Source organism: Tiliqua scincoides, chromosome 1 (assembly GCF_035046505.1).
Source record: "Tiliqua scincoides isolate rTilSci1 chromosome 1, rTilSci1.hap2, whole genome shotgun sequence".
Lineage (NCBI taxonomy): Eukaryota > Metazoa > Chordata > Lepidosauria > Squamata > Scincidae > Tiliqua > Tiliqua scincoides.
In genome coordinates, this window is record NC_089821.1 from 80,457,751 (window position 1) to 80,477,631 (window position 19,881).

The 19,881-nt window shown below is 43.5% G+C and overlaps 1 protein-coding gene across 1 annotated transcript; it reads left to right on the forward strand.

Moving 5' to 3' along the window:
- Window positions 1–8,010: 8,010 nt before the first annotated feature.
- LOC136636675 (tetraspanin-6-like) lies at window positions 8,011–17,986 on the forward strand. The gene is made up of 7 exons (XM_066611872.1): window positions 8,011–8,085; window positions 9,548–9,736; window positions 10,580–10,654; window positions 13,095–13,190; window positions 13,902–14,051; window positions 16,313–16,396; window positions 17,918–17,986. The coding sequence occupies exons 1-7, from the start codon at window positions 8,011–8,013 to the stop codon at window positions 17,984–17,986; spliced, it is 738 nt and encodes a 245-aa protein (XP_066467969.1).
- Window positions 17,987–19,881: the final 1,895 nt, after the last annotated feature.

Genomic DNA, 19,881 nt, shown 5'->3' on the forward strand with positions numbered 1-19,881 from the left:
TTCCGGACAAATGAAAACCATAGTTTGCTGTTAAGATACAACAGCATACAAGGAAGGCAAGGAGAGCCCTGCGTTGCATAAAGGGGTGACTATGCAGGCCCAAGGGCCCTTATTCACATAGCACCAGAGACATGACTTGGCAATGGCATTATGCTTGAACCAACCTAGTACAATATGTGTGTCAGAAAGAACAAACCAGCCCAAGTGCACAGAGTGTCTAGCAAATTCTGGCACACACTTAAGAAAGGTCTCTAATCCTCTGTGATGCATTTTCTTTCTTCTTCTGTATGGAGTTTAAAAGCAAACTGAAGTAACCAAAATAGAAAAAGCAGATTGTGCAGCTTGGGTTGTGTTTGTGAAGAATGGACCTTTGCCTCTGTGAAAGGAATGTGTGTTTTACTCAGCTGGGATCTTCTTTCTCTGGAATTCTTTTCTTCCACTGCACAGAAGATCTTTAGTACTCTTTGCTTTTGAAAAGTGTGAAGAGGCATCAGTGTGACTAGAAGTGTGAGTTCTCTCCACAGCCTGTTTACTGCATTTTCTTCTGACTGGATTTGTTCATGTTCTTTCTTTGAAAAATACCAACCCACAAAAATGCCTGTGCAGTTTTAGATGGATTGCATCACATTAATACAATTTCAAATAAGTTAGATTAGGAATGTCAAAATAGTCACCATTATGATCAACATTGCATAATATTTGAATGTTATTTTTACATGGTACAAATGAATTTGAGTAGGGTGTGTAGACATGCAAACATTAGAAGATGTCTAATAATTTACCTACTGGTTTACTTATCTTGACTCAAGTCACATAATCAAAACAGAAACATGCAAGATGGCTGCTGCAACTGCTGGTACAGGAGTGGCTCTGATTGGCCAGTCAGTGGCTACTACCCCTTGTTCCTCCTTAGGCCTTAACATTGGCTGCTAGGGATGACCTACATGGAAATGCTGGCATTGCTTGAGGAGCCTGAATTGCTCCACTCCACCCCAGCATGAATTTCAGAGGCATCTTGGTCTACGGGAATCAGTGGTTAGCTGCACTGCTACCTCTGCAAGCCTGAATGTTATGCAATGCTGTTTCTCTTCAACTGTATGTTACATCTACATTTTCCAGGGCTTTTTTTCTAATGGAACGCACCAGAACGGTGTTCCGGCACCTTTTTTATGCACCTTTTTGATGGGCTTCCCCCACAGCAAGCAGCGCTCAGTTCCACCTCACGGCCCAGCACCTGCCTCCCTCTCCCCCTCAAAAGCGCAGCCACTGAACAAGGGTCCCCCCAGCCTCCCCCGCCCAGCCCAGCCCAGCACAACCCCCCCATAGGGCTCCTCTTCTCCCCCCACCCCATCCTTTCCCAGGCAGGCTTCCTCCTGCACCAGGCAACTCTGGCTGACAAGTGCGAGGGCGCAGTGAGCCCAATTGACTCTAATGGGACTGACTTCTGAGAAGACAGGCAGAGGAGGGGCCCTGAGGCTGCCATCCTATCCACAGTAAACCCCATTCACTAAAGTGGACTTCTGAGTAGACATGCATAGGATTGGGCTCTTAGGCTGCAATCCTAGGCACTTTCCTGGGAGTAAGCTCCATTGACTAGAATGAGACTTACTTCAGAGTAGACATACCTAGGATTGGGCTCTTAATCCTGGCAGAGATATATATCTGCACCCGTTTTCACATGCTAAGGGCAGGTGAAAAGGGATTCTACGTGTGTACAACATGCTGTCCAGTCTTGCCAGAGATCCTCCTCATCCTTCCCCCACAAGCATGCCCTCCGCCAGCCAGCGTTTGCAGCTCCTCTCCAGCAATGCACAGCAGCTGCTCAGGGCAGCAGAGAACATACAATTGCATGCCAAGCACCTTCCCAAAGACACAGAGTATTCTGATACCTGAATTAAACCATATTTAATTGCTTGTTTGCAAACGTAGCTGTTTCTGTGTGCACCTAAGGACCCCTCTCATGTAAGAATTCCTTTTTTGTTCTTACTCCCACAGTTGCTTAGAGTAATTTTACTACATGGAACTCATGTAAGCCATTTTCCAGAATCCATTCACTGCTTCCTCTCCTCGAAGTAGTGCCACACTACATACTACACGCTACAAGTGCACCTGTACAGTATTTACAGGTGTGTATGTACAGTATGTACAGTATACTGTAGAAAAAGTAGCTAGGGGGAAGGGGATGTGGAGATTGACAGCCCAATCCTATGCATGTCTACTCAGAAGTAAGTTCATCTTTAGGGGGGAAGCACATAAAAAATATTTTATTTCTCCAATAAAATATGGTTTAAAAATAAATAAAAGAATAACAAGTTGTGAGTTCCTGCACCTTTTTTTTTTTTTTTTTTTTTTTACAAAGAAAGCACTGACATTTTCTATCCCAGTCCCTGCAGTTACTGTGTAGAGTACCGTATTTTTCGCTCCATAAGACGCACTTCCCCCCCAAAAAGTGGGGGGAAAAGTATGTGCATCTTAAGGAGCGAATACTGCAAAAAAGGGTGCACGTTATGTTATGCTTCATGCCAGTTTATGCTCACATTCACCCTAAGAAGGGGGAGGATCTTCATGCCAGTTTATGATCACATTCACCCTAAGAAGGGGGAGGATCTTCATGCCAGTTTATGATCACATTCACCCTAAGAAGGGGGAGGATCTTCATGCCAGTTTATGAATGCCTTAGATGAAAGTGAAGATGGTATCTTATATGAAGACAGCAAAGAAAGTGATGTCAGTGATTGTGAGCAAATGAGCTTCATAAATTCTGACTCTAGCGATGATGAGTTCTTGGGGTTTCCAGAAACCCAGAGTACTCAAACCTTTAAGTCTCTCCATTTGTTAATGACAGTAATAATGGTTCTTAATGCCACTGTTGACTGCTGTTCACTTTACATGGTTCAAATGTTATTCTGTTATAGTTTATTAAATATTTTATTACGCTATTTGGTTCAGAATATTTTTTTTCCTGTTTTCCTCCTCTAAAAAATAGGTGCATCTTATGGTCAGGTGCGTCTTATGGAGCGAAAAATACGGTAAATGAGTGTGCCTTCTGCAAGATAGTGGCTGATTCCAACAGCAGACCTGGCAACTCTCTCTCTCTCTCTCTCTCTCTCTCTCTCTCTCTCTCTCTCTCTTTCACTCACCCTGTGCTTGAACTTTACAAACTTAGGGTCCAGGTGAAGGAGCCACACACACGCCACATCCCTCCTGTTGTTTGGAAGGATGGTCCCTCTGTTCTGGTTTGTGGCAACATTGTATTATAATGTTTGTGTTCCTGTTGTGTCACATTGGGTTGTGTTTTGTATTTTGTTCTTTGAAAGTTGGTGCTTAATTCTCACACTGACATAAATGGGACTGAAATGTGCTCAACTTTCACTTGTCCTAAATTTGTACATTTTCTTTATTTTCCCCCCAATCCAGAATGCTTTTTTGTGGTGTATCTTCCTGGAACAGATATTGTAATGAACACACCTAGGAATTTGGCACCACAGTGTCCATAATATTAAGACATTCTGGCACTTCACATCAGTGCCTTTCTCTCTAGTTTAACTGGCAATAGAAATGGCACCACATGCAAATCTTTTGTTTATTGTGGAAACACTTTAATCTCAATTGAAGTAAATTATCTTAGCAGCTGGAGTTGGATGTTGGAACAATGGAGTGGTGGCATTCCTGGATTTGTGTGTAATGTGCTTAATGGGAAAGAAAGAGAGCATATACTCTCAGGGTCAAGGAAGACGGCATGAATATTATTCCAGAAAATATTGACTTTCCACATTCCAGACAATAAAAACAACAACAAACCTGTGTTGTCCTTAGAGCTCCTGTCTGTTAAGACGCACAGATACAATATTTTGATGATTTTATTTTCCCGATTGTAAACTACCTTGGATTGCCTTAATAGCCAAGAGAGGTGGTGTAAAAATGTTTTTACATAAATCAATAAAGCGGAAAAACAAGATCATTATGGGCAAGCTAGCAATGCCTGTTGGATGGCTCTCAAGGCCCCAGTGCCTCAAGAGGATCGGCCAGCACTAAAATCCTCATCGGCTGCAGTTGAGAGTGACAGACTTCCACACCACTGCTCATACTCAAAATTGGGCCCCAGAAGGACTGCCCCCTTCTCAGGTGGATGAACCTTCTTCACTTGTGCTGCACTGTCATGTCACCTGGGAAGAGGGGCGTGACAGCACAGTCCTAAAGGCAGTGGTTCCACTGGGTGCAGTGGTGCCAAAGCAGCTACCACTGCATCCTACAGCCCCACAGCAGCCACCAGAGGTTTCCTCAGGAGGACTTTCATCCCCTTCCCCTGGGGAAAGGCCCAAGCCCGCAATAGGGCTTCTCAAGTCTGTGCCAGCTATTTTGCAGAATTGAGAGACTCCATATCAGGCCTTCTGGCCTGACACAGAGGTCAATATTCGGTGGAGCAGAGCCTCCCCCCCTCACTTACCACTGGTCGGCACTCTTGGAGTGCCAGCCAGCCCTCCAAGCAGAGCTGAGAATCCATGCCAACTGGCGCTGGCCTAGCACCTGCAATCCCTCCTCTTCAGGTGCTGCAGATGTGCCTTATGGCACGTTTGGGACACCCAGTGCCGGTGGTATGCTCGTACCACCAGCACTAAGCATCTCAGGATTGGGTGAGTGAGCATGCACAGATGCTAGCTGCTTCTCGCCAGTGTCACTTTCCTGCTCATTCAAGGATGGTGGAAAAGGATTTGGGAAATAGGAGGATGGGGGAACCTCTAAGGACCCCCCAAACTGGGAATCAGCCCTGACAACAGCCTCAAAAATCCTGCATCTGTCAAGAAATGCAACATAGCCAGACAAATGCATATGTATTGTTCCAGATGCCTTCTTGTCAGTGCCCAGCATAGTCTGAGTCAACCAGTGTGGAAAAGCAAGTTGGTGTTCATGCTCAAAGTGTTCTACAGGGCCAGAGGTAGAAGGCGTGATCAAACTGAAGGGCAGGTTCTGGAATGGTTAGAGCAGGGGTGCCCAAACCCTGGCCCTGGGGCCACTTGCAGCCCTCGAGGACTCCCAATCCGGCCCTCAGTTTGCCCCCAGTCTCCCATGAGCCTCTGGCCCTCTGGAGACTTGCTGGAGCCCACACTGGCCTGATGCAACTGCTCTCAGTGTGACGGCCAACTGTTTGACCTCTCGCGTGAGCTGTGGGACGAGTGCTCCCTCCACTGCTTGCTGTTTCACATCTGTGATGCAGCAGTGGCAGCAAAGGAAAGGCTGGCCTTGCTTTGTGCAAGGCATTTTATAGGCCTCAAGCTATTGCAAGACCTTCATTCATTCATATAAGTTCCATCTCTAATATATTCATTGATGTAAATTTATTCAAATTTGAAATGTAAATTAATTCTTTTTTTTTTTCCTGGCCCCCAACATAGTGTCAGAGAGATGATGTGGCCCTCCTGCCAAAAAGTTTGGACACCCCTGGGTTAGATGAAAGATAGCAAAGCAAGGTACTTAGGTCCCTTGTCATAACTGCTGACAAGCTCATGGCCAGCAGAGACCCTCTTGGTTCCCCGGTTGACCTGATTCCTTCTCCCTTCATTTCCCATCTGGCCACTGTCAGTGAGGATGTTGTGTAGGAACGAGGCTCAGGTCAGCCAGCTCCTCTCCCTGCCAGCTATCTTGATGATGCAACAAATAAGGCACTTGAGTCCTGCTGCCAGAGTTCCTGGTTCAATATTCCTTGTGTCTTACATTGTGAAACAGCAGAGCCTTAATCAAAGGGAATTCCACAATTTTAGACACCACCATTGAAAAGGCTGTGTCTTGTGTAGCCACCCACCACATATCAATAACCATTTCTTGTGTCACTGCACAGCACCTCACACCTTCAGCTCCTTTGCTTCTCCAGACACCATATTAGCGCATAAGACAAAGAGGGAGAGAATCATTCCTTTCCACCCCACAACTTACAGACCTCATTCCCACTAAATTTGCATGCAGAGCCAAGGAGAGCTCAGCTCCAGCTTTACTGAGCCAGAGGCTACAGCATCAGTGAATGAGGGCGCAATCCTATCCAACTTTCCAGTGCCAGTGCAGCCTCAATGTAGCCTTGAGGAAAGGAAACAAATGTTCCCTTACCTGGAGAAGGCCTCCATGATTGCCCCCCCCCACCGCAGGATGCAGTACATGCCACATTGGAACAACTGCACCAGTGCTGTGAAATTGTATAGGATTTGGCCCTGAGTCTTCAGTAGAGCCCCAAGTCAGGAGAACGCAGGGCCCCAAGCTGTGCTGGGATTGCCCAACAGCCTAGTGCTCGTCAGTCACAACTGTCTGACTCTGAACCTCAACACTTTTGCACTGAACTCTCAAAGCTTCAATTAAAAAAAATTCCCATAGATTTATTCTTGCCAAGTGCAAGACTGCCAGGTTTTGATGGTTATTATTGCTGTGTTCATATACAAAGCCAAGTCATGGCTGGGGCAGTGATAAAATGCTGAGGGATAATCCATACTTTAAAAAAATAAACAAAAAACTATGAATGTTAATCCACATTGGCAAGAGGGTCCCAAGAATTTTTCCACGCAGGTGCACACATTGCTGTTCTTTACACCCAGCTTTGTTGCTGCTCCAACACAAGCTGTAAGCTGGAGAAGGAGAGCAGCAAATGGAGATACTGAGCATAACACAGAATCACTCTGAGTTTGAAGTTGACCTGGGCTGTTGTTTTGTTGAAGTATTATTTAGGGCCCAATCCTATCCAGTTTTCCAGTGCCAGTGCCAGTGCAGTTGTGCCAGTGGGGCATGCACTGCATCCTGTGGTGGGGAGGCAGTCACAGAGGCCTCCTCAAGCTATGGGAACATTTGTTCCCTTACCTCAGGGCTGCATTGTGGCTGCACTGGTGCTGGAAAGGTGGATAGGACTAGGCCCTTAAACAGCTGAGGACGAGTGTGGTACAGAAGTTAGAGGGCTATTATTGTGGAGAAGCAGCTTCAGATCCAAGCCATTGAGCTTGTTATGTCACTGTCTCTTCAACTTAACCTACCTCACAGGGTTGTTGTGGAGTCTAAAGGGGGAGGGAAAAGCCAGGTATGCCACCCTGAACACTGGTGAAAAGGCAAAATAGAACAGATATATTACTTGAAATACTCCTTTGTCAGATAACTACCACTTATCGCGCACTAAACGGAACTAGCAAGTTTCATTTAAGACACTTAATCAACAGCTAGAAAAATTTTGAAGCTCTGACTTTTCCTTTCATGCATCTTGTTGGGATGCATAAAGACAGAATTAGGAGTGATGCACATTTAGGTATCAGATTTTGATATGTGCATTACTGTATACAATATTGTAGTGAGAGGAGAGGGGGTGTCACATAGTGGTTAAGTCAGCAAGCTTATACACACTTACCTGGGAGTAAGTTCCATTTAATTCAGTGGGACTTACTTTTGAGTAGTCATGCATAGGCTTGCACAATAAGAGACCAAGCTGTGAATTAGGACTTCCCTTGTTCTTATCTTGTCTCTGTGGTCTCAAAAAGCAGCCTTGAGCAAGCTCCTCAGCCTCAGATGCAATATGGTAATAATAATTATCCTTACCTTAGGTTGTGGTAAGAACAGCATCAAGATAATACGTAGGAAGCACTTTGCTCTCAGAAAGTGCTATACAACAGCTAAGTATTGTAATCTTTTACTGTAAGACACTTACCTCCCTGGCCTTGCTCACAGTTAATGAAAGCAGGCAATCAGTAAGACAGCATGAGAATCAGGAATCCCTCTCACCATATTTTATGGAGATAGCTGTCTCCAGAGAAAAGCCTAAGTTCCTCCTCCTCCTCCTCCTCCTCCCCTGTTTAATTAGCTTCAGTGGGACTACCCCAAAACAAGTCATCTGAGATTTTTAAGCTGCGCTCTTTTGTAAAGTACTTGATATTTGCCATAAAAAGGACCATTTGTTTGAAATTGTGGCAATTAGAAACACTCATTGCAACCTGTATATCTTGCTCTCATCAGTGGTGATTTAGGTAGTACAACAGAGGAGTCAGCACAATGAAGGAAAGTGAGACTAATATCAGGGAAAGGCTTGTTAAAATGTGTTTGTGGCTTATTCTCTTATTTTATTGGGTAAGATTTATAGTTGCTTGTGTTTTTATTTTATTTTATTTTCAAGCATGTATTGCTTTTGTTTTGTTAACAAAGTAGCATAGGTTTAAGTTTGCCAGCTGGAATTAAAAAGCTCCCTTAAGTTTATCTAAAGAATTGCAAGTCTGCTGTTTTTCTTCTAACAGCAGACTCTCATGTCAGAGTCTGTAGGGTGTCTTTGATAGTCTGCATGGCTTCCAAAGCTATTAAGGTGGCAGTATCTGTTGTTTTGCTCAGAGTCTGTAGCCCCTCTAGATCTGCACCAATCCAAGGCTTTCTGGAGTGAAAGGCCCTGTGCCAATACTGTTCCTCCTTAGAGATGCAGCCTACCAGCTATGTTTGAAAAGAGACAGCTAGAGCAGTGGTGGACTACACCATGATGTGGTGTGGGGGTGATTGGTGAGGCAGAACTGCCCCACTGGAGTACTTTTGAAAAGTACTGCCTCTGCTGTTATATGAGGGGCACAAGCGCTCACAACCCACCCACTCTGAGTGGAGGCTGGGTTGTGTGTGGGTTGTGAGTGCTTGTGTGCTCATAACCATGCTGGAACTTTTTGAAGGACTCTGGGGCAGTTCTGCCTTACTTTCTGCCCCCATACATCCCTGGTGGACTAGAGCAGGAGGGGGAAGTGCTGCAGAAGCAGGCGGTCTCTTTTGAAGTGACTGTCTCACCTAGCCTCTTGAATGAGCTAGCTGACTCTGCCCATCTGTATTCCTAGTTGCCACCCCCTCACTCCTCTACTGGTGGCGGTGCAGTCAAAAGCCCCCCCCCCACAGATGACCAGAGGGTGGGTAGGATTATATGGACAAAGGCAGTCCTTCAAATACCTTTAGGGGCAAACTTGGTTCTTATGGGAAAGGTAGTTCCTTGGAGACCCTGGTCACAACCATAAGGGGCTTTAAAGGCCAAACAAGCTGCCAGGGCTTGGTTTTGGACATCTTGTATGTCAGCTGAAGCGTTGACTGATTCTCTCCTTACTTCATTGGGTTTCTTCAGCATGTGTCCAAGATATTATAGTTGCTGCTTCTGTTAAGACATATTGGAGTAATGTTTATATCTGCCTTGTCTATTCAGTAGTGCACTCAAAAGCATATCAAAGCTTATTAAAAGATTGTCAGGACTGATATAGATAATGAGATTTGATTGCCTTTCTTTTTGCTTCCACTCTGCCTTTCTGCTTCATAAGATAAAATTGCAGCCAAACTTCATGATCAAATTCAAGGAAATGACTTGGCTAGAGGGCCTTGCTTGTAGTGAGAGAGACTTCAGCCTGCTGTGAACCAGGAGCAGTAAAGAAATCCTCCTTCACCCCATGCATGTGCAGTTTTTTCTACCAAGGTGTACTTGACAGCTTCATGAGTTTTAACATTAAAACACTTGACTAATGGATATGGTGTTGCCTCTACCAAATCTAATCTCCGATTGTCAAATCTAAAATTCTAGATCTCTGGTGTTCTGCTGATGTGCCTGGGATTGTCTGTTCAGGTGAAACTCCGTGATACGCTCCTGGTGTTGAATGAAGCAGTTTCAGGAATTCCTGTGATTGTGACTGTTGTTGGTGCAGTTCTTGTCCTCGTCTCTGCCTTTGGGGCAATTGCTCTTCTCAAACTCAACTCCAAGATGATAAAAATGGTATGTCCAGAGAAGTACCGTCCAGAGCTTGCCTTTAAAAGTCTTAAATGTTTTGAAAACTAAAAACGGACAAAAATCCTAGACTCAAAACATATATCTACAACACTCTCACAGAAAGGGAAAAAAGAGGTACTATGTCATCTATTTGTCTGCACATGTGACAAGGAAAGAGATGGACTTCTTCTCCCATAGAGGAAATGAAATTTAATAGTATCTCATTTTATTGATGGCTATTTGAGTCTGTAACTATTATGTATTTATTGTGATTTTAATACAGTACTTAGCCCCAGATGCAAGGCATTTAATGTGTAGAGGTAGATTTAAAAAACATTATTAAACTCTTGGTGAAGTTCCACCCTATTTGGTAGCTACCCTCCATTTTGAGTAGTTGCCTCTTGACCAGGCAGGAAAAATATTCTAGTTGATTTCAAGGTCACAGCATTGCTTAGTTAAGGTTGAGCATGTCCCCAAAAATGTTACCTTGGAAGAGAGCACAAATGGTGGTATACTCTTACAGCAGCATGTTTTACCATGTATGGGCTGGTGGCTTAACTTGAATGTATTATTGGGGCATTTGATTTTGACTGTTCCTAATCATGACTTCATCTCTGCTGATGTATCTCAGTCTCAGGGTATTGGTGCCAGCCATAACTGGTTTCATGTTGAGCTTGGCTCTGTAGGCATCTTGGATTAAAACTGGACTGGGGTGAAGATGGGGAAAACAAGTTTGGATAAATAATGTAAGTGTGCCAATGCTATTTTATGCAAGTTTAGCAGTTAACAAAATGCAGACTTGATTCTTAAATCAATGGCTATTAAGTTGTAAAGGATTTCTATTATTAGTTCACAGGCTTGTTGCTGGCGCTCTTGCTTGTTGAAATCATAGTTGCTGTCTCTGCCTACTCTTACAGAAGGAAGGTAAGTCTGTATTGGTGCCAAATAGACCCACTTGTATTGAGAGAAGTCTAATAGACTCCTTGGAGGTTCTAAAATCCACATTCTCAAGGAGGTGTGGGTAACTGTTATTGATGGGAAGAACTCTTCCGAGACTATGCACCAGTGCATCACTGCTGGCTGTGCTCCCCACACCACCAGAAAAGTCCTGATAGATGGAAAGCAGCCTTCTATAAACCATTAATCTTTGAGTCCATTGTTGCAGCTGATCCTAATGGTTAATTAGGATCTCCTGGCTAATGAGGCAGTATTTCTTTCAAACAACTTGAGCAAAAATTGGTGCCATATTGCAACTCCCCCCCCCCCAGCAATGGCCTACCCACCAAAGACTATGTGAGGAGGGGTGTCTTTCTTTGTCAGAGGACAAATCATAGTGCCCTAGCAAGTGTTCCTGTTGTGGAATGAACCCTGCTTCAAAAGCAGTGGTACCTTTAGTTAACTCTTACTTGGAAATTTCTGCCAACTACAGTGCCTTGACTGTGCTTATGTCACCACCTTTCGCACACCAATCAGAGAGTACCTGTGATGTGTCTCCTGCTCATATCACAAGGCTTTCCCTGTGCAAAGTTGGATGTGGCTGGGGTCTGATGCTGTTCATGACCCCTTTCCAGTCAGGGCAATTTTCAAATCTCAAGGCCTTTGGTCAGTAACAAGGTTAACCCAACTTGCTGTATAATTTGGAGTTTAATACAATGCTAACCATAACTATTTGCAATATCTGAAGCAGCTAAGATAGTTGGCAAGAAGGAGCCCCATGCAGTCGCATCCTATGTGTGTTTACTTACAAGCAAATTCCCACTGTGTTAATGTTTCAACCCAAGCAAAACTTGATATTGGCAATACAAATGTCATGCAATTATTCAATCACTGAGTCACAAGGACTGCTGATGGGGAAAGGGAGGAAATATGTGATGTAGCTATACAATAAAATACAGTGCTATGTGAATTGTCAACTGTATATCATTTAGACCAGGTCTAAGCACACATGATATTGTGTCTTCTTATAACTTAAACAGGCCTGACCATCAGATTTGTAATTGTTACTGAAGCTGGGATAGAGGCAGGATACACCCTATTTGCTCTTGAAGTTCAATGAATTAGGATGGAATGGAATTAGGATGTATCTGGAGAAAATTTCTCATTTCCTCTGATAGTTTCAATGGAAGACTATCCATTAAGACTATCTACTACGGAAGACTGTGATAGTCTTAATGGAAGACCTTCATGTTACAGCTCTAATGGAAAGGATTTGATTTTAAAGTACTTGAAACAATATTTTGTATCTAGCTAGGTTAAATCTTCTAAAGAAATCCAATTCCGTGCTGTTGCTCAGTTGTATAACTAAGGATGCAATTCTAACCTACTCTCCAGCACCGGCATAACAACAATGCAGCTCCTAGGTAAGGAAACAAACATTCCCTTACTTCGAGGAGGCCTCCATGGGTGCCCCCCAACTGCAGGATGCAGCATACGTCCCATTGTCACAGCTATGTCAGTGCTGGAAAGTGGGTTAGGATTTGGGCCTAAGACTAAACCTCCTGCTACTTGCTCAAAAATGCAAAAAAAGATCTCGGAAAAGGAGGCAGTATGAAAATATACTTTGGCTGCATTTTCCTATCAGTCAGGTACCTAGACTTCAGAAAGCATATGAGTAAAACCAGAAGCCTTGTCAGGAACATTACCACCAATCATGTCTCAATAGAGTCTGCAGCCAAACTAAAGCTACAGGGGAGAGATGGAAGCACTCCTGCACAATATCTGAATGTATTACAGATGGTACCCATTCTCCTTCCAGCTCTAGTGTAGGAACAAAGTAAAAATGGTTTTCCATTCCTACATTTTGCTTGGAGCAGCTAATATTGCAAGCTTGGATAACTGATGTCCAAAAGGAGTGAATTTGCTTGATTCTTGGTACAGCAGAAATCCCAAATTTGAACAAGGTGTAAACAACATTCTGGAATTACTTAATCAATCTGGCCAGATCTTTGCATTTCCCTTCTGTTCCTCCTTAGCTTATTTGGAAAACAGGCTATATTATAGTTCTTAATATGGTTGCTCCTGCTCTATTGTACAAAATCTGGTTTACTTCCAACATAATTCTGAAAGGGCACAATCCTAACCAGGTCGACTCAGAAGTAAGTCCCATTTTGTTCAATGGGGCTTACTCTCAGGAAAGTGTCCTTAGGATTGCAGCAAAAGGCAAGTTAGGGCAAGGGATAGTGACTTTACCACTCAGTGAGCTTTGTGGCTGAGTAGGAAGTTAGGCCTTCCAAATTCATATTGACAAGGAAGTAAATTAAAATTCACATCTTGGATATGGTCCTCTTTCCATTCTTGCCCTTTCACAAGTGAACTTACTTTGGAGATCCAGCTCTTGTAAAAACTCTGTTTGTATTCAACACAGTTGCATCAAACCTTATTGAATGATTTCTTGAATACTTTGGACAAGTACAGTAAAGACCTGCAGATCATGAAAGGTGTGGATGGCATACAGAGACAGGTAAACAACCTTTCCTCTAGAAGCCATTGAGGGCAGAAAACTAGTGGTGAAACTCTAGACCTGGGTTATGAAGAGTCAAGTGGCTTAAACACTAAGAATAAATGCCTTTAACTTCCAAACCATTGGAACCAACTTTGCTATGTTGCTGGCAATGTATTGTAGGCTATGGAACAAAATGGGGTGGGTGGATTGAATCAGATTTGCTCAAAGTGGTTGGCAACCTTCAGTCTCAAAAGACTATGGTATAAGCCTACAGCATCTGGTATTCCCAGGTGGTCTCCCATCCAAGTACTAACCAGGCCTGACCCTGCTTAGCTTCCGAGATCAGACAGGATCAGGCATGTGCAGGGTGAACTATATTATCTTTAAAAACGAAAGTGATGGACTATAGCAATACATATTTTCCTTGACCTGCCACTGCCTTTGGTGGGGGAAATCCTCTGTTAGGTTTTAAAAGGAGGCAGACACACTTTTGAAAAATGCAATGTGCACTTGTTTGTTTTTTTTTTTCCAGTATGTTCTCTGATGGCTTGGTTGTATCCTTCATAGAACCAATATTGGATCACTTAAGAGATGAACCTGTTACTATGGCCAGGGTGTGAAGAGTTGGATTTAGAACTAGTGATGCTTCTAGGGTAGATATTAACCTAGTAAGCGTTTGAAGGACCACATTCTCCACTGTTATAGCAAACTTTTCTCCTTGTGATGTAGTTCCAGTGTTGTGGTGCTAAGAACTATACAGACTGGCTGAACACTACATTTGGATCTCTTTCTTCCTCTGTCCCAATGAGCTGCTGCAAAGTGCCTGTAGAAAACTGTGACATAGATCTAAGCAGAGACACGGCAGACATCAATCAGCAGGTATGTTCCCTATTGTAAAGGACATCCTGCAGTCCTCTTCCTTCAATGACAGGTATGCATTTTGAGCCTATATGTGATGCGTCGCCCTAAAGCAGTGGTTCTTGAACTTTTCCAGCTAGCACCTCCCCTGATGCTTGTAGCCATTGGCCATGGCTCCCCATTACAACACTTCACCTCAGTTACCCCCAAAATGGGGATGAAGGTGTTATAATTATACACTAGAAACAAGGCTGCCAGCACTCAGACTGCAGTTCTAAACACACTTACCTGAGAGTAAACCCTATTGAACAAAATAGGACTTACTTCTGAGTAGACCTGGCTAGGATTGTGCCTTTTGTCTTACAATAGTAGCCAACAGAGTACCCCCCCCCCCAAAAGGAGGCAGGTGGAAAAAGGGGAATGGCTAAAAAGGAATGGGGATTTTTATTTTAAATCAATTTTTGGAGACAAAGTTATGAGTGGCTTTTTTTCTTTTTGAAGGGGGAGGAAAAAGAGAGAGGTGAAGATCCTGGGTTAAGCTGACAGACCCCAAGCCTATGTAGGTCTACTCAGAAGTAAGCCCCATTTGAGTCAATGGGGCTTACTCCCAGGAAAGTGTGGAAAGGATTGCAGCCACACAGAGCAAGATTACAATTCACCCCAAAGTAGATGGGGGGCTGCTCACACACATACACCCAACATGCAGATGCCACCCCTATTCCCCCCAGGCAAGTCAGAGGAATGCAGGCTGGGGCATTTGGATACGAAGAGCAGGCTGGGCTTCCCAAGCGGAGGACTTACTCTTCCCTCCCACTTTGAAGCCTGCCAGGAGCGTGCCCTGTGCTGATGAGATGCAGCACCTCCGCACTCTTCCCTCCTCTAGCCTTGACCAATCCCAGGATGCCCAGGGCGAGGGGCACACCGGGAAATGTAGTCCTTGAGGCGAGGTTGCACACGGAGAGAGCTCCATGCTGAGATGCCGCACCTCTACCTGCCCAGGCAGCCTTCTCTCCCAATTCCCCCCACCATGCCCTCCCAGCCTCATGCTGCTCCACTCACCTCATTCACAGCTGCAGAAAAGCAGCAAGTCAGGAGGCAGCATGTGCAGCAGAGCAGCCCAGCCTCTCTCCCCAGATGCCTGGCAACACCCCTGGAGGCTAGCCATGCCTCACTAGGGAGGCAGGACGCACAGATTGAATACCTCAGCCCTAAAGTACAACGAAGTATGTGTCAACACATATGCTGTTCATAATGTGAGAGCTGGTGTTCACCCCACAAATTGTCACGGGAACAGCAAGAATTAGTACAGTAGACTTGCAAATGCAGAAAATATGGTATGGTCTGGCATTAGTATTACACACTTGAGTAAATCTGAATGTGGTGAGGCTGGCATCTAAATTATGCATCGGATTGGGTCACACTTCTTGCAATATGCAAGTCTGTTTCAATTAACACAGCATGGGTGCTCTCTTGCTCCCCCTGTTGCTTCCCATTCTGTTCTCTCATTCCCTAGATCTTATTGGTTCTTTAATTTCTAGATTGTATATTCCATTATCATGCTTCCCCCACCCCAAAGGAAGTTTTGGAAGCCCTGCCCTTGAGAATGGTGCACAGCAGGATGAAATAGCCATATGTACTATTCTGGGGGGACGGGACGGGACGGACCTCTCAAGGAAAGTAAGTGATAGGAAGTTCAGAAGTGTTCTATATAGGATCTATGTCTGGGGAGAAGGATGCCCACTGCTCACTCTGCTGTTTATAAGTTACCTAATACAAATAGGACCTATAGGATGCCAGCTGCATCATCACTAACTTTGTAGGATTTGTATTCTGATTCCAGTCAACTCAAATGAAATGCACACCTCTTCCTCTGCCCAGATGCAAACTGCTTTTTCTGACTCATGCACTTCCCATTCAGGAGGTACATAGCTTCTGTGTTGCTTTAAAGAAATATTCCTAACACTCTTCTGTTCAGCAACCAATTGGCCTAAGCTCTTCCTTCACACACCACATACCATTTGTTACAGTACCTTCTTGGATTTCACAGTAGTACTGAAAATCGTAAGTTGGTACATGTTCCTGGCTCAGACATAAATTCACCAGCAGTCTCCAGAAGTACTCTTGGAGGAAGCACCAGTTCAGGAATGCGCGGCAGCTAGGACTGTAAGATAAGAACTTTAAAGACAATGTTGTCTTCATATGCTGGGCATTTGTTTAGAATATTTGGAGGCAAATATTCTCTGCAAGAAGTAGATGTTGGGTGTGTGTATGTTCCCTCTCAGGGTTGTGTTCTAAAACTGAAGAGTTGGGTTGAAGAAAACATGGCTGTATTTGGAGGAATTGGGATTTTCATTGGACTTATACAGGTAAGTAACTATTTGGCTTGTCAAATGTAGATTTGATCCTTAGGAGTTTCCTCCCTCTTGACTAAAAATGTTAGGCCCTCATTTATGTATGATTGTATAGTCTGTGCACATCCTGCAGCACAAAGATTTTCTCCTTCAAAACCTACAATTGCATTGTTTAGAGTGCGAGAGTAAAATACTCAAGTTGTCTCTGTCTTAGTCTCCTGCCATGTTCTGGATATGAACGTTTTCCTCCCACTCAGCTCCCTCTTGTGATTTGGAACCTGAACCAGACTTTCATATATGGGCAAAGTAATAGAAAAAACTATTCTGTCCTGGGCCACATCTTTCTAACTTGTCTATGAATCAAACTAACTGAGATAGTCCTGGTGAATTAACATAGTGTGGTGATTGTGCAGGAAGGTTAGGTACCTTGAAGGCAGATGAGAAAACAAGAGTTACTTTGTGAAGTTTCTTCCAAGCTCTAAGTGTTGAAGGCCAGAGACTGGTGGGGGGGGGTGGCAAGAAGAATGCAAAGAAGGTTTAGGTAAGGAAGTAGTTAAAGGAAGTGATTGCTGTATTTAGAGGAAGTCTGCAAGTTGTGGGTTCTCACCACAGTGATGTGATTCTTTAACCCTAGTGGTTTAATGATAGCTCAACATATAAAACTTGCACAGAGTGTTTTGGCAAAACAAGGCAATGAGACTGAAAACTTTAGCTCGGCCATTCTCAATGGGAGCCATATGGCACCCTGTGGAGCACATTTGAACTTAGAATTCTGATGGTACAGTTTTGAGCTTCAAGCCACGAGATACAAATGGTAGCTACCTGGAGGCAATAAAACCCAATCTGTAGCCTTTGTCAAGATTCTTGTCCTGTGTGACAGTATGCTAAACTATTTGTAGTTGCTTTGGAAACCATATTGGTATCCTTTAGGTTTTACTGAAGTTCTCTTACCATTGGAATAAACACAAAGGAAACATTTTATAATACTGCACTGATAGTAGATACTTCTCCTCTGCTACTACCTAAAAGTTGAGTAAAAACAGTCTTATCACACCTTGAAGATGCAAGGAATTTGGAGCATAAGCTTCCACAGACCACTTGTATCAGATGCATGGAGTCTTGACATGGTGGATAAAATGATTACCAGCTGAAAGAGCACTCCATGAATCTTGTGAAAGCAGATTAAATGTACAAAACACGTACTCCACATTTCTGGCATCTTTTAAGGTGCAACAGACATTAATCTTAATAGCTTAACATGGCTACCCTTCTGGACATGTACCTGATAAAGGCATCATATGTGACATGGGCCCTTGAAATCCAGGAACAAGGACTAACTAAAATTCATTTTGATGTGAGGTTTTTTTTAAATGCAAGGTGTCAATTCCTTTCTTGCATAATCAGTAGCCTGCTATGGCCATTGCTTTCAATGGGACATAGTTGGATTGAGGATCCTTAAATAGTATAGTTTAGTGGGAAATATTAGTGAGGAGTATTTAAATCATTTTTGATTATATCCCTATGCTTTATCAACAGCTAACTGGGATCTTACTTTGCGGTCTGCTCCTGAGAATACTAAAAGACAACTACACAAGTCTTGAATAAGTGCTAAGAAGTATAGTAGAATCTTATGACTGGGACTGGAAGGGGAAATGGTTTATTTACTTTCTGTGGTGTATAAATAAAACCTTTAGATCTCTAATGCATGACTTTCCTTCATGTAAAGGCAGAAGGTGTTCTGTTTTTAAAAGTTTGTGTGTGGGAGTGGTGAAGTGTACTGAATGTGTAAGTCCACAATCCTAGCCCTCACTTGGGCTGACACAAGTCCCTTACACCAGCCCAAGAGTGTTGCTAAAGTGCTGTAAAGCACTTCTGCACCACACTGAAGGGAGTAAGCTGGCATACTACTATGTGCTGGCCTCCCTGCGCTGCCATGGGCCCCACAGGATGGATGAATTGTGTGAGCTGAGCCAGTGCAAGGGTCTGGGGCGCCATAGGGAAGAGGGGGGGACAGTGGGTGGCAGGGGAGTGAGAGGTGGGGCTAGCACCTGGCAGTTATACTGGATCCTGACCCCTGTTCCCAGGTGGCATAGAGCAATTTCTGGCTTCTTGGATTTGCACCAACTCCTGAGGTGGCTCAGATCTAAATTAACCCAGTGGGGCCACTGCAGTGTGATACAGGATAAAGGGGAACCATTCCCCTTGCCTCGAGCTGCGCTGCTTTTGGCCCAAAACTTGCACTGGATACGGTGCAGGCATGCCCACCTGCCTGTTTCCAGTGCAAGTTAGGATTGGGCTGTAAATGTGATAAAGGTTATAGAGCTATGAAGAATTTTTGTTTGTTCTACCCTGAACTTCCCGTTTCTAGCACTAACTGGATTGAAGCTGTTTAAAAAATCTTCTTGAAAAAAAGTGGGAAATGAGAGAAGCTAATAGGCAAACATGTCTGATGTTAAAAATCCCTTTTAGCAAAGATCACTATTTCTGGGTAGAATTGGCAGCTTCTTCTTTGTCTATAGTACAAATGCAGCAGGTGAAGTACTAGCAAAGCTGTTGATTCTCTGACTCCTGTCAAAGTGCTAAAGGGGTGGCAACCTATGGTGGCAGCTATTGGCCTTTAAGCACTCTGCTATGATGACTAAAATACAGGAAGCCCTTAAGGTGTGGGCTGTGCTTTAAGTAAATGTGTGGGTGGATTTTAGACCACAACAGGATATAAGGGGCTTTAACCCTACCTCAACATGCTTCCAAACAGCAAGAGCCCTGAACCAGCAGTTACTCTTGAGAAACTACTCCTGCTATAACAAACTTAGATGAATTCTGACATTTCCTATCCTACCTCTCCTTAAGGGACAGACTTTTAGCATAGCTACATATAAAACTCTATTTTATCACTTTTAAATATAACATTTTTAGAAACAATTGTAGGTCTGACAAACTACGTAAAATGGCTTTACTGATAATGATTAGTTGAGATCACTACAACAGCAAAAACTGTCTTGTAAATAACAATAGGGTATTAACAGTATATATACCGCTTTTCCACTAAAAGTTCAGAGATAGAACAGGGTAGAGAGAACTAGTTCTAGTAGAGAACTAGAAGTGCTGCTATAAACAACTGGATAGTAAGAATCTGACAGGAATGTTTAAATACATCCCACTGCATGAGATAGGCAAGTTTGAATGTAAAATTTCTGAATTACAGAAGTGTGGTGATAACACATCAAGTATGTGGCTGTTCTAAGCTAGAAATAATTTTTTTTGTTAAGGCTTGTGTACACAAGGTAGATAACAATCCTATCTCATCACAGCTAAATAAAGCATTCATATTAATACCCATTGATCAATCTACAAACTTAGTAAAACCACTTGCCCCAGGATGTTCTGATAGCCAGTGAATTCCATAAGTTACTATTTCAGTAAAATGTGCTTGCAAATATTGCCAACACATTTCAGTTCTATTATTATGAGTGGGCAGAAATGGCTCTTCACATCATTTA

Bases quoted from the DNA above. Each gene is read 5' to 3' on its own strand.
- LOC136636675 (XM_066611872.1), top strand. From the start codon at position 8,011: ATGAAGGAAAGTGAGACTAATATCAGGGAAAGGCTTGTTAAAATGTGT. The intron at 13,191-13,901 runs GTAAACAACCTT...CTTGTGATGTAG, and splicing joins TGGATGGCATACAGAGACAG to TTCCAGTGTTGTGGTGCTAA. The intron at 14,052-16,312 runs GTATGTTCCCTA...GTTCCCTCTCAG, and splicing joins CGGCAGACATCAATCAGCAG to GGTTGTGTTCTAAAACTGAA.